The sequence below is a fragment of the Rutidosis leptorrhynchoides genome, chromosome 9 (genome assembly GCF_046630445.1).
Source record: "Rutidosis leptorrhynchoides isolate AG116_Rl617_1_P2 chromosome 9, CSIRO_AGI_Rlap_v1, whole genome shotgun sequence".
Taxonomy (NCBI): domain Eukaryota; kingdom Viridiplantae; phylum Streptophyta; class Magnoliopsida; order Asterales; family Asteraceae; genus Rutidosis; species Rutidosis leptorrhynchoides.
This window is the reverse complement of record NC_092341.1, coordinates 358359132-358374134: the sequence shown is the minus strand read 5'-3', so window position 1 is coordinate 358374134 and position 15003 is coordinate 358359132. Positions and strand designations below refer to the sequence as shown.

At 34.2% G+C, this 15003-nt stretch overlaps 1 protein-coding gene across 1 annotated transcript; it reads left to right on the top strand.

The window, feature by feature from the left end:
- Window positions 1-503: 503 nt before the first annotated feature.
- LOC139866160 (U-box domain-containing protein 14-like) lies at window positions 504-5210 on the top strand. The gene is made up of 4 exons (XM_071854300.1): window positions 504-997; window positions 1160-1276; window positions 1349-1768; window positions 3949-5210. The coding sequence occupies exons 1-4, from the start codon at window positions 725-727 to the stop codon at window positions 5029-5031; spliced, it is 1893 nt and encodes a 630-aa protein (XP_071710401.1). The 5' UTR covers window positions 504-724; the 3' UTR covers window positions 5032-5210.
- The last annotated feature ends 9793 nt before the right edge of the window (window positions 5211-15003 follow it).

Genomic DNA, 15003 nt, shown 5'->3' with positions numbered 1-15003 from the left:
TGTGAGGATTAAAAAAATGTGTGTGAGAATCATCCCCCTTACATAAAGTGGAGTAGTAGTTATTTCATTAACCTATTATCAATACCCCCGATTTAGAGGGTAATGCTTCGTTACCTGCTAGTTAGTATTGATTCCATTTCTTAGAAGGTAACAAGCCTAATTAATGATAATCATTATCATTCCCTACCCTTTAATACTCACAATCAAGCATACCCTTATTATTATTGTAAGTATAATAATTAAGGATAAAATAGATAATTAGGTATACATGGATAAAAAAAAAATAATGTATAAGAATCCTTTCCATTATTATTATGTATTAATTAAATTAATATTTATTAATATTAATATTAATATTCAATATTACTAAGTACTTACTATACTTTCTTCTTGGTATTTTCGGAGTATTATTCTTTTTGTTCTTGATTGTTTGACAATTTACGTCTTTGCAATTTCTGGGCTGTTCCCTAAATCGACCAATTCTCCATCGTCTCCATTATTGAATATTTTTTACACTTCAACCTTTAATTCATAAAAACCCCTTTAGACTTTTTCTTTCAAACAAAACAAAAAATCATAACTTCAAGATTCATTCTAAAAAAAACATAACCCAATTAAAGAATACACACAATACTCTCAAAATTGCAAACTTTCTTCTATTATACAAAACAAGGGTCGTCTATGAGCTCTTAATCTGATTTCCTTTTTGGTGGTATAATAAAAAATGGCCAATCATAAAAGAGATGATTTAGTGAGTCAACTAGTTGACTCAGTCAGACAGTTTTCAGGGTTACCTGAATGCAGAAATGCTGTTAGAGATATGCATGGGAATTTGGTTAGAAGAGTAAAGCTTTTGAGCCCATTGTTTGAAGAATTAAATGATAGTGAAGAACAACTTGATGATGATGATGTTGAAGGGTTACAGTCTTTGAAGATTGCTTTGAATTTGGCTTTTGAGCTTTTAAATTCAGTCAATGAAGGAAGTAAAACACTTCAGGTACTTTTTTTTTTTTCATATTTATTTAATTGAATTGATTTATTTAATACTCGTATATTATTGTTAGAGTTTGAAGCATGATCAGATTATGGGTGGTGTTAAATTAGTTTGTTTGGTTGAGAGCTCAATAGATTTAGGGTTTATTCTTTTTGTGTGTTACAGGCGTTGCAAATTGATAGAACAACAAACAAGTTTCATATAGTAACAACACAGATTGAAGCTGCATTGACAAAAATTCATTATGATAGGTTTGATATACCCGAAGAAGTTAAAGAACAGGTGATCATACAATCTTTAACATTTAAACCCATATCAAAATTATTCATTAAGTTTTACATGTAATTTTTTCAGATACAACTTGTGCATTCACAATTTAAAAGAGCTAAAGGACAAAAAGAGTCTTCTGATTTGCAACTTCAAACAGATTTAGCCATGTTGAAACGAGGAATCGAACCCGACCCCGAAACGATTAAAAGACTTTCAGAAAAACTGCATCTTACAACCATTAATGATTTAAGGAAGGAATCAATTGCAATGAATGATATGGTGATATCAAGAGGTGAAGATCTTGAAAACTACCTTGGGACAATGTCTTTTGTTCTTAAGAAAATAAACGACTTTGTAATGGTGGGACCCCCAGAAATTGGTAGCTCTGAATCCGATCGACAAAAGGGGTTCTTAAGGCATAGGTCTCCGATTATTCCCGATGATTTTCGGTGCCCAATATCACTTGAACTGATGAAAGATCCTGTGATTATCTCAACTGGGCAGGTATGCACACTAGTTATGGATAATGGATTATTCCGCCTTGTAAACTTTAGTGTTTTTGATGAAGTAATTATGATATCTGTTTTACAGTGCTTATCCGCCTATATATAGTAAGTACGAGCCTGCTTATATATGTGTGTTTACGGGGTGTTTGGGATTTCTTATTTATAAGTGCTATCTGCTAGAAATTATCAGGTGTCAACTTGCTTAATTTTAATTGCTTATTCCTTAATAGATAAGCAGAAAGGTATTGTCTAATGGTGTATTTTCCTTATTTTTCTTCTAATTAAGCATATAAGTAGATAAAACCTTCTATAATGAATCCAAAACAATCGTCTATTTCTAAAATAAGCAGATAAGTAGTTTTTATAATATGTTTGGTAATGCTTTATTTGCTGCCAATTGAATGGTTCAACACAGAATGGTAAACTGTACAACATTCAGTGGCTAAATGACATATGATGCTGAACTGTTCAACAATTTGTATTGAACCATTCAGAGTAGATTATTAACCACTGAACCCTTACTTCATTTTGTATGCTCTTTAAATTATATCCAGAACACTAATCAAACGATTATCTTCTTTTATTTATTCATTTAAAGGGTTGATATAATAATTATACAACAATAACAACAACAATAAAACCCAATACCACATGTGTGGTGTATGGAGAGGTGAGATGTTGACATTCCTTCCTCTATCAGAGAATAAAACAAGTCATTTCTCCACCTAGAGTGAAAACACTCTCAAAAGTAGAGAAAGTCCTCCCTCTCTCTCTTCGACGTATAAAGAGATTGCTTCCGAATGGACCTCCGGCCAATAAGTAGGGAAAATTTGTTTATAAAAAAATTAAAATAAAATATAAAAATAAAACATGAGACGCCATGAAAATGGTAAGATCAAATTTCCATGGGTTTTAAATCCTGCACGTTCAATTTAGGCTCTAAGGGACAGTCAAGTCGGCAATTAATACATCGACTCTATGAATGATGTATAATACAATAATTATACATCATTCATAAAGTTCATTCAGAATGATTATCAAAAAGGTTGTTGTCGTTTAGAACAAAGTGCATTTAGAACCTTTCAAGCATTCAGATTTTGAACCATTTAGCGCTTAATCATTCTGTTTTATCAAATGAACCCTTATTTTCCTTCGTCTTGGCCACATTGTCATTGTTACTCTTATTATTTATAAGAATAATTACTAGAACTAAATATGATTTTTCCCATTTTTTAAAAGAAAAACTTGTTGAGGTGTTGATGAATACTTTGTATAATATATATATATATATATATATATATATATATATATATATATATATATATATATAGGGGCACGATACATGGATAAGTTTAAAAGGAGTACAAACCGGATAAACAAAATAAATTTTTTTTTTTTTGAATTTTTTTTTACATTCATAAATCTGCATTAAAATGCACCTCTAATCAATTTTTTTCATAAAAAAAAAAGTTCAAAATCTTTCAAAAATCGATGATGAATGGTAAAATTAACCATTCATCGGGTTAATTTATCATTCATCTTGTTTACGATTAATGATAAAATTAATCAATGCTAAAAAAAACCAGATGAATGGTTAAATTAACCATTCATCTGTTTTTTTACCATTCATCATAAACAGATGAATGGTTAAATTAACCATTCATCTGCTTTTTTTTAGCATTGATTAATTTTATCATTCATCGCGAACAAAAATGAATGATAAATTAACCAGATGAATGGTTAATTTTACCATTCATCATCAATTTTTACCATTCATCATCGATGTTTACCGTTCATCATCGATTTTCGAACGATTTTGTTCAAAAACTTTTTAAAATTTTTTCGTTTTCTTCTATTTGCATATTAAAGGATCGTTTTTTTTAAAAAAAAAAAATTTGAAATTTTACTTATCCAGTTTGTGCCCCATTTAGTGCTTATCCATGGATTGGTCCACTATATATATATATATATATATATATATATATATATATATATATATATATATATATATATATATATATATATATATATATATATATATATATATATATATTGCTGATTGTGATCAATCTGATAGCAATTTAGTTTCCAAATGATACCCCTAAGCGTTAAACTCAAGCTCAACCTCGCCTGGTTAAAATGGGCCTTTAATTGTGATTCTGTTTTTTTATGTTGCAGACGTATGAAAGGTCGTGTATTCAAAAATGGCTAGACGCAGGACACAAAACCTGCCCCAAAACTCATCAGACTTTGCAGCACACATCGTTAACCCCTAACTACGTCTTAAAAAGCTTAATCGCTCTATGGTGTGAAAGTAACCGGATAGACCTACCAAAATTACAAGGCAACTCAAAAACCGTACGATCAGCGAAAACCGGTTCAGAATGTGACCAATCAGCAATCAACGCGTTACTTGAAAAACTCACAAATGGTAACTTAGACGATCAACGAGCAGCAGCCGGTGAACTTCGATTATTAGCAAAACGAAACGCCGATAACCGAATATGCATCGCTGAAAGTGGTGCGATTCCCATTTTAGTCGAGTTATTATCGTCTCGAGATGGTAGAATTCAAGAACATGCTGTCACTGCTCTTTTGAATTTATCGATAAACGAAGCTAATAAAGGAATTATCGTTAGTGTTGGAGCGATACCCGAAATAGTTGACGTGTTGAAAAACGGAAGTACAGAAGCTCGAGAAAACGCGGCTGCAACTCTTTTCAGTTTGTCGGTTTTCGATGAAAATAAAATCGTGATCGGAGCTGCAGGTGCAATTCCACCGTTAATCGATTTGCTTCAAAACGGGACCCCACGTGGAAAAAAAGATGCAGCAACTGCGCTTTTTAATTTATGTATTTATCAAGGAAACAAGGTGCGGGCCGTACGTGCGGGAATTGTAGGCCCGTTAATGAGATTGGTTAAGGATGCTAGTTGTGGAATGATGGATGAAGGTTTAGCTATTTTGGCGATAATCGCGGGCCACTTTGAAGGGAAGGTTGCGATTGGTGAAGCGGGCCCGGTTCCTGTTTTGGTGGAGGTTGTTAGAACTGCGTCCCCACGTAACCGTGAGAATGGGGTTGCGATTTTGTGGTGTGTTTGTGCAGGTGATACTAAGTTTTTGAAGGAGTTGAAAGAGGTTGAAGGAGAACAAGTGTTGAAGGAATTATGTGAAAATGGAACGGATCGAGCCAAGCGGAAAGCTGGAAGTTTGTTAGAAGTTCTCGAACGAGTCGAGTTAGTTGAACCGGCGGTTAACCTATGATATATATAAGTTATTAGGGTATGTTCATGTCTCTACAAAAGTGGTTTCCTGTAATTATTAAGGTATATCATTATCTGGTTATAGTTATTTTATTTTATTGTGGATTAGTTAGTTATTAGTTTTTTGATACAACTTGTGCTGTACAATTTAAAAGACGATTGTGACAAATGGATTCTTCTGGCTGCAACTTCAAACAGATTTGTATGGTACCCCTGTCCGTAACCGCATAAAAGTGACGGTACCAAAATCGGTAACGGGACGATTAATTTCTGTTTTTCAGGCAGGGAACATGATCCTGGTGCTTCTCCTGTTACTTTTGCGTCTAAGGTTGATAAGCTTGGTTGTGTTGGTGAAGGTTTTGGTGGGGATGACATTGGGTCGGGTTTGGGCCAGGTTTAGGTAATTCCAAACCCGAACCAAACCCGGACCTGATTAAAAAAACCCGTCCTAAATCCGGATCCGAACCCGCCGAGTCCCCATTTAGTTACTAACTAGCGGGTAAACGGGTTTACCCACGGGTATTCGGGTCTCCACTTACAAACTACAAGGTAAATTGGTTATCCCAGGTGTATTCGAAGTCTTTTTGCGGGTATACGGGTCGGATAATCGGGTATACGGGCCGAGTAATCGGGTATACGGGCAGAGTAATCGGGTATACGGGCCGGGAATATGAACTCGTGTCTTTTTGGGGTATACGGTCTCGGAAATCGGGTTTGTGTCTAAAACCATCGCCGGACCCGAACCCGCGAAAAAATTAAACACTATCCCCATACCCAACCCTAGACCCATTTACCCGGTCAAAACCCGGCCTAAAAATATCGGGTTTCGGGTTTCCCAATCGGGTACAGTTGTTTATGCCATCCCAAGGTGCGGATGCTTTTTGCACCGAGAGCAGTAATGGGAATGATTGTAATTTGTGCTACATTGGATGATTCAGTGTTGGGTAGTAAAAGTGTGGGATCTAGTAAGTTTATGTCCAAAAAGTTGCTTAAGAATAAGGCAAGTGGCTAGGGTGTTAATGATCTGTTTGGTTACGCGCCGATGACGTTATTGAGAGTGAGACTGAAGGTTCTTCGAGTGCCCCCTCGGGTTCCTTCCTCGAGTTGGTTCTTGGACCTCCTCTGGTTGTTGGTAAGATTGTGGGATCCTTGTCTTCCGAATCGCCGGGAGTCTCGCGCAGGTAAACCTGTTAACAGGGATAAGGTCGATGGTAAAGTCCTCAAACCGGATTTGAGGGGGATGAAAGCGTCTTGCGCCGATACAATCCGAGGTCGTCCTTAAGGTTTTTCAGAAGGGTGTGGTTTTGTGGTTGTTTTGTTCTTCTTTGTAGGTTTCTTTGTGGTAGATTGTTTATGGTTGGTCCTTTCCTTTTGTTGTATTTTGTTGTGTCTACATCACTTTCTCTTGGTTGCGTTTTGTAAGTTAGCTTGATTCATGCTCCTATTGTACCTACGACCCGCCGGTCAAGACTTTATTTTACCCGTTGAGCCCCCCTTTACCCGTCAATGGCTTAATTTTTTCGCCCATGCCCACGTTAGTTTAATCGGCCCAGCCGAGGACTTGGATGTTGACCTATTTTGACAACATAAATCTAGCTTTGGCCGATTAAATTAAAACTTTGACAAATTCTTCGGAATAAATCTGTCAGGTTGGGGACTAGTCGGACTACTTAAAAATCCCCGACTACCTGACTAGTCGGGGGACTGTTACATACATGCACCAAGCACCATATACGCTTGAAGCTATCTCACACCGTATATATATTTTCGAGGATTATATCTTAGCTACTCTGGATTAAGTTAATCTCGATCCAAGTTTTGTACGTGTAAGAGTGTTAAAGATTCATCACCCATAAACCCTTCTCATTTTACGCCCAAGATGAAATACTTTTGTTCACACTCCATTCATTCCAATCAATAGATAAAACAATAATTTGTATTAGAAACGCAAAATTGTAGTCAAACCTTGAAGAAGAGCAGAACAAAAGCTTACATTCTTATTTTTACGGCTACCTACTTTTTTAGTAATGGAGTTGATGAATGAAAATCTGTATTATAGATTACAAGGGTACAATCAAAAAGCACACACACACAGGGGTCGCAACCTAACATTACCTTGAAGTTTAATTTTTGCTTAATATAACTAAAACTTTAGAAAGAAAAAAACTCATAAACAGGATGAAGTTGATGTCGAAAGTCCAACACCCCTAATAAGTCATGCACCTATTTTTTATTTTATTTTTTTTTATTTTGACAAAAATAACGATAATATTATAAAAAAGTCTTTTCATCAAGGGTGATGATATATCCAACAAGGATTTTGATAAATCCACTCAAATTATGAATTGCTTATTTGTAAAGTACAACCTATCAATGCACAGATCGAGTGAATTTATTAAAATCCTTGTTGGTTCAATTACTTATACACATATCCAATCATCCCGATAATGATTTCGGTGCAATTGAAAATGACAACTTAGTTATAAATAAATGGATGGTGAATCTAACGATGAAGTCGTTACGATTATTTATAGTTAGTTGGTTCATCACCATACAAGATATATATGCAATTAAAGTTGTGGTAGTCAACTTCTGTCACGAGATTGATATGACAAATAGTGAAAGTGTTGAATTATGGGGTATTTAGGCTTGGATTGTGACAATTTGCCTATATTCTTGGATCTATATGGAGTCGTTGTTTAAACGTCTTATTGAAATGAAATTATTACGGACCCATAATAATACTAACTGATTAAATAAATCGTAATAATGAATATTCTTTTGTGTGACATGACATTCATCTAGCATTACATATCTAACAACTATTACTTAAATAAAGATTCGGTTACCATTGCTAGATTTATTTATAAAAAAAAAAAAAAAAATTGGCAATCAACTTTGATGTAAACCTTTATACAAGTTTATCTGCACTATTTTTAGTGGGTAATTATCTCTATTTTAAATGTTATCAAAATCATGGTGGGGCGACAATATGTATCAACAATTCATTGTGTTTACATACCTAAGAATGACGTATCATCATGTATAATTGGTTAATAATGAGAATGTTAGATATCCATTTTCGAGTTTTTTTTTTTAGAACGACGAAATATTATTAAGCTACCACATCTCTAGTGAGACACTAGGGAGGGGCACAAACAAAACAATTACAATGGCTTAGAAAGCCAATCGGACCAACTAATGTTATTTTTGCCTCTATCCATAATCCAATTAAAAAAGTACAAACGAATTAAGTCAAATATCTCTCCTTTCTGCATCCTTGTCGAATCAAAAAGCGAGGCATTGCGAAACCTCCATAATAACCAAAGTGTAGCCGAGACAATCGTGAGAATCTTGTCCTTCTTAAAAACCGTGACTTTCCAATCACGATACCATTCATGCCACTCGGCCCATTCGGCCCAATTCAGCAAGTTACAATCGACCCAAATCCGGATTTTCTCCGTACTTTCAAAGCAACATCACACGAGAATAAAATGTGTGACAGAGATTCCACTCGATAAGAGCATAAAGGACAACCAATATCATTAATATCCAAACACCGTGACGATAAGTTAAACCTAGTAGGCAACCTATCCAACTCAACTCTCCAAATGAAAATATTTACCTTACGGGACAACACTTTAGACCATGAAGTACGAAAGGAACCATCAACAAGAGCTCGAGAATCAATGTAAGAACGCGTATCCCCAACTCGAAAATGTCCATCCCTTGAAATGGACCAACTCCAAGAGTCTTTATCGTTCGAAAGCACTCGTGATCCAATATCTTCTAACAAATTATTAAACATAGAAGCGGTCCGCGTACCTTGTAAATCACGAGACCAACTCCACACCCAAGCACCATTAATCAACCGGTCGACTAGCTTACAATCTTTGTTCACTTCAAGATGAAAAAGTCTAAAATATTTCTCTTGTAAAACCACTTCTTCTTTCCATCTATCCTTCCAAAAGCTAACAAGTTTCCCATCCCCAATCTTTAAATGAAACACGTTGCCTGGTAACCAGCCTTTACCGATAGCCTGATTAAAAGAACGAATAATGTTAGGCCAAATACTTGGGCTGCCAACAGCGCTGAACAATCCAGCAGAAGACCCATATATCGCTAAAATTACATTCGACCACAAAGAAGGAGGAGAAGTACGCAATCGCCAAAGCCATTTACAAAGAAGAGCCTGATTTCGAGTAACGGCTCAAAATGGACCATTTCGTAGTGTTAGATATCCATTTTCGAGTTAACGGCTCAAAATGGACCATTTCGTAGTGTTAGGCATCTACTTATACATTTGTGTTTAATTGTTTTTTAGGAATCAAACTGTAACGACCCAAACCAAAACACAAACGAACCCGCGGAAAATATCAAAAAAAAAAAAAAAAAAAATTGTTTGATCAGCAAATGGCGCGGCGCGCCAGATGAAATGTCCCGTTCTTATTGATTAAAAACGTTCCATATTAATTGATTTCGTTGCGAGGTTTTGACCTCTATATGAGACGTTTTTCAAAGACTGCATTCATTTTTAAAACAAACCATAACATTTATTTCATAAATAAAGGTTTAAAAAGCTTTACGTAGATTATCAAATAATGATAATCTAAAATATCCTGTTTACACACGACCATTACATAATGGTTTACAATACAAATATGTTACATCGAAATCAGTTTCTTGAATGCAGTTTTTACACAATATCATACAAACATGGACTCCAAATCTTGTCCTTATTTTAGTATGCAACAGCGGAAGCTCTTAGTATTTACCTGAGAATAAACATGCTTTAAACGTCAACAAAAATGTTGGTGAGTTATAGGTTTAACCTATATATATCAAATCGTAACAATAGACCACAAGATTTCATATTTCCATACACATCTCATACATAGAGATAAAAATCATTCATATGGTGAACACCTGGTAACCGACATTAACAAGATGCATATATAAGAATATCCCCATCATTCCGGGACACCCTTCGGATATGATATAAATTTCGAAGTACTAAAGCATCCGGTACTTTGGATGGGGTTTGTTAGGCCCAATAGATCTATCTTTAGGATTCGCGTCAATTAGGGTGTCTGTTCCCTAATTCTTAGATTACCAGACTTAATAAAAAGGGGCATATTCGATTTCGATAATTCAACCATAGAATGTAGTTTCACGTACTTGTGTCTATTTTGTAAATCATTTATAAAACCTGCATGTATTCTCATCCCAAAAATATTAGATTTTAAAAGTGGGACTATAACTCACTTTCACAGATTTTTACTTCGTCAGGAAGTAAGACTTGGCCACTGGTTGATTCACGAACCTATAACAATATATACATATATATATCAAACTATGTTCAAAATATATTTACAACACTTTTAATATATTTTGATGTTTTAAGTTTATTAAGTCAACTGTCCTCGTTAGTAACCTACAACTAGTTGTCCACAGTTAGATGTACAGAAATAAATCGATAAATATTATCTTGAATCAATCTACGACCCAGTGTATACGTATCTCAGTATTGATCACAACTCAAACTATATATATTTTGGAATCAACCTCAACCCTGTATAGCTAACTCCAACATTCACATATAGAGTGTCTATGGTTGTTCCGAAATATATATAGATGTGTCGACATGATAGGTCGAAACATTGTATACGTGTCTATGGTATCTCAAGATTACATAATATACAATACAAGTTGATTAAGTTATGGTTGGAATAGATTTGTTACCAATTTTCACGTAGCTAAAATGAGAAAAATTATCCAATCTTGTTTTACCCATAACTTCTTCATTTTAAATCCGTTTTGAGTGAATCAAATTGCTATGGTTTCATATTGAACTCTATTTTATGAATCTAAACAGAAAAAGTATAGGTTTATAGTCGGAAAAATAAGTTACAAGTCATTTTTGTAAAGGTAGTCATTTCAGTCGAAAGAACGACGTCTAGATGACCATTTTAGAAAACATACTTCCACTTTGAGTTTAACCATAATTTTTGGATATAGTTTCATGTTCATAATAAAAATTATTTTCCCAGAATAACAACTTTTAAATCAAAGTTTATCATAGTTTTTAATTAACTAACCCAAAACAGCCCGCGGTGTTACTACGACGGCGTAAATCCGGTTTTAGGGTGTTTTTCGTGTTTCCAGGTTTTAAATCATTAAGTTAGCATATCATATAGATATAGAACATGTGTTTAGTTGATTTTAAAATTCAAGTTAGAAGGATTAACTTTTATTTGCGAACAAGTTTAGAATTAACTAAACTATGTTCTAGTGATTACAAGTTTAAACCTTCGAATAAGATAGCTTTATATGTATGAATAGAATGATGTTATGAACATCATTACTACCTCAAGTTCCTTGGATAAACCTACTGGAAATGAGAAAAATAGATCTAGCTTCAAAGGATCCTTGGATGGCTTGAAAGTTCTTGAAGCAGAATCATGACACGAAAACAATTTCAAGTAAGATTTCCACTCGAAATAAGATTGTTATAGTTATAGAAATTGAATTAAAGTTTGAATATGATTATTACCTTGTATTAGAAAGATAACCTACTGTAAGTAACAAAGGTTTCTTGATCTTGGATGATTACTTGGAATGGATTTAGAAAACTTGGAAGTAAACTTGCAATCTTGGAAGTATTCTTGATTTTATAAAACTAGAACTTTTGGAATTTATGAAGAACACTTAGAACTTGAAGATAGAACTTGAGAGAGATCAATTAGATGAAGAAAATTGAAGAATGAAAGTGTTTGTAGGTGTTTTTGGTCGTTGGTGTATGGATTATATATAAAGGATATGTAATTTTCTTTTCATGTAAATAAGTCATGAATGATTACTCATATTTTTATAATTTTATGAGATATTTTATGCTAGTTGCCAAATGATGGTTCCCACATGTGTTAGGTGACTCACATGGGCTGCTAAGAGCTGATCATTGTAGTGTATATACCAATAGTACATACATCTAAAAGCTGTGTATTGTACGAGTACGAATACGGGTGCATACGAGTAGAATTGTTAATGAAACTGAACGAGCATGTAATTGTAAGCATTTTTGTTAAGTAGAAGTATTTTGATAAGTGTCTTGAAGTCTTTCAAAAGTGTATGAATACATATTAAAACACTACATGTATATACATTTTAACTGAGTCGTTAAGTCATCGTTAGTCGTTACATGTAAATGTTGTTTTGAAACCTTTAGTTTAACGATCTTGTTGAATGTTGTTAACCCATTATTTATTATAACAAATGAGATGTTAAATTATTATATTATCATGATATTATGATATATAATATATCTTAGTATGATATATACAGTTAAATGTCGTTACAACGATAATCGTTACATATATGTCTCGTTTCGAAATCATTAAGTTAGTAGTCTTATTTTTACATATGTATTTCATTGTTAATACACTTAATAATATATTTACTTATCATTTAACATAATTAACCAAGTGTATCAATATCTTAATATGATTCATATGTACCTAGTAAGACGTTGTTATAACGATAATCGTTATATATATCGTTTTCGAGTTTCTTAAATTAATAGTCTCATTTTTATGTATATAACTCATTGTTAAAATACCTAATGAGATACATACTTATAATAAAATCATGTTAACTATATATATAACCATATATATGTCATCGTATAGTTTTTACAAGTTTTAACGTTCGTGAATCACCGGTCAACTTGGGTGGTCAATTGTCTATATGAAACCTATTTCAATTAATCAAGTCTTAACAAGTTTGATTGCTTAACATGTTAGAAACACTTAATCATGTAAATAACAATTTCATTTAATATATATATAAAAATGGAAAAGTTCGGGTCACTACAGTACCTACCCGTTAAATAAATTTCGTCCCGAAATTTTAAGCAGTTGGAGGTGTTGACGTATCTTCTGGAAATAAATGCGGGTATTTCTTCTTCATCTGATCTTCACGCTCTCAGGTGAACTCGGGTCCTCTACGAGCAATCGGTATTTCTTCTTAACAATCGGTATCTTGTTTTGTTTAAGTCTCTTATGTAGCGACCCGACCAAATCATGTTTGACGGCGCCGTCTACTTAGGTCCCGTTACGTGGTCATAAGTCTTTAAGACAAAGTTTGACCAAAATATGTCGCCTTCATTTCAAAATAAAGATTGTTCCCAAAGTTTACAAGAATTGTTCAACCAATAGTTAAGTTACAACGTTATAATACGAATGAAATCTAGGCGACACGGTTTAAAGTAAAGTCAAAAGACGCTCCATGAAATGCACATATACTCGACATCCAATGCAAGTATCAAATAGTGAGCGGAAGCATGTATCATGTATCGTTCAAGGACCTGAGAAAAACATAGAAATCTGTCAACGAAAACGTTGGTGAAATCATAGGTTTAAGTTAGTAAGTACAAGTGAACCACAAGATTTGCATCAATGAAATAATAGTAATACATTCCAAAAGTTTGTTTCACGAGCACCCAATTATCAATGCTTAACGTTTCCTTCCATTGAACCCCATCACTTAGTGCTAGAACATACACTGTTTCTCGAAAATATATTTCATTCGTAAACGGTAGCGAACCGTTTGAATGAGGGTTTGTCAAACCCATATGGATCCATACAACATAAGTTCTCGCTTACACCCGGCAAGTGTAACTAATGATAATCGAATTGAGGATTTTGTTCTAAACTCGTATGTAGAATGTTTGTTTTCCTGTACTTGTGTTCACTTAGTAAAAGAAATGTTTATGTTTTCTCATCCCAAATGTAAGTTCAAAAAGAGTAAAAGTGGGACTATGATCTCACCTTGAGTGCACGAGTAGTAAAGTACTTCGACAAGTAAACGTGTACAAAGAACAATGCTAGTCTTGACCTAAACAAATAGGTCGTATCAATAACGGTAAACACGATAGGTCAAAGATGTTCAATTAGTCCTATGGCTCGTTACGACTCGATTATTTAGCATGTGAAATCAAATTGTCAATTTTCATGCAAGATACAAGTATATAAACAAGTTAGGAAGGTTGCAAAAGCATTTGGTTAAGTTTGACAAAAAGTCAAACTTTGGTCGGTCAAAGTCAACGAAAAAGTCAACACGTTCGGGTCGTGTCCCGAACTATTTTTCTGAGGTTTTTAATCATGTATGAACATGCTAGGACAGGTTACATGTGAATCGGAGGTGCGTAGCATAGCAAACATTATTCGAAAATTGACCAAGTTGGACAGACCCAAACGGCGCGCCGCGCGGGTATATGGCGCGCCGCGCGGGTACCTGTGCAGAGAATTCTGGCAGTTTTTAAGTTTTATGCACGAACCTAACTTCAAACAATCACCATTTATGATCCGCAAACAATCAAGACAAGTATCTTATACCGTTGGGAAGGTAATTTGACGAGGAAAACAACTAAACACATTTCATCAATCAATCTACCTATTACAACAACCAAAACCGCATCTAATGCTTAACATTAACCGCATACAAGTTCATAAATGCAATTCAATGATTCGGGCAACCAATTTACATGAATGATATGCCGTTTCGAAGGTAATCAAGCATACAATCCAACTAAACACTTACCAATAATAATCCATGGCATTCAATGCATCAAAAGTCCATTTCAAGTTCATCAAACCCTAACCCAAATTCACCAAAATCACTAATCAAGTTCATGAAGTTTTCTAAGGCAACCTACACATCAAATTGAAGCTAGTGATGCTAGTAACACAATTAAAACATCAACTTTTAACATCTAACAACATATGATCATCCAAAATTCAAGAACAACACACCAAAATTCAAGTTCATGCTAGTTACACTAAAACAACGAGATCGAGCATATAAATCATATATTCGTGTTAGACCTGAGCCATAGACACTAATTAACACTTTTATAAGTTAAAAACATCAAGAACACAAAATCTAGTGATTTTAGAAAGTTACCCAAATGAGATGA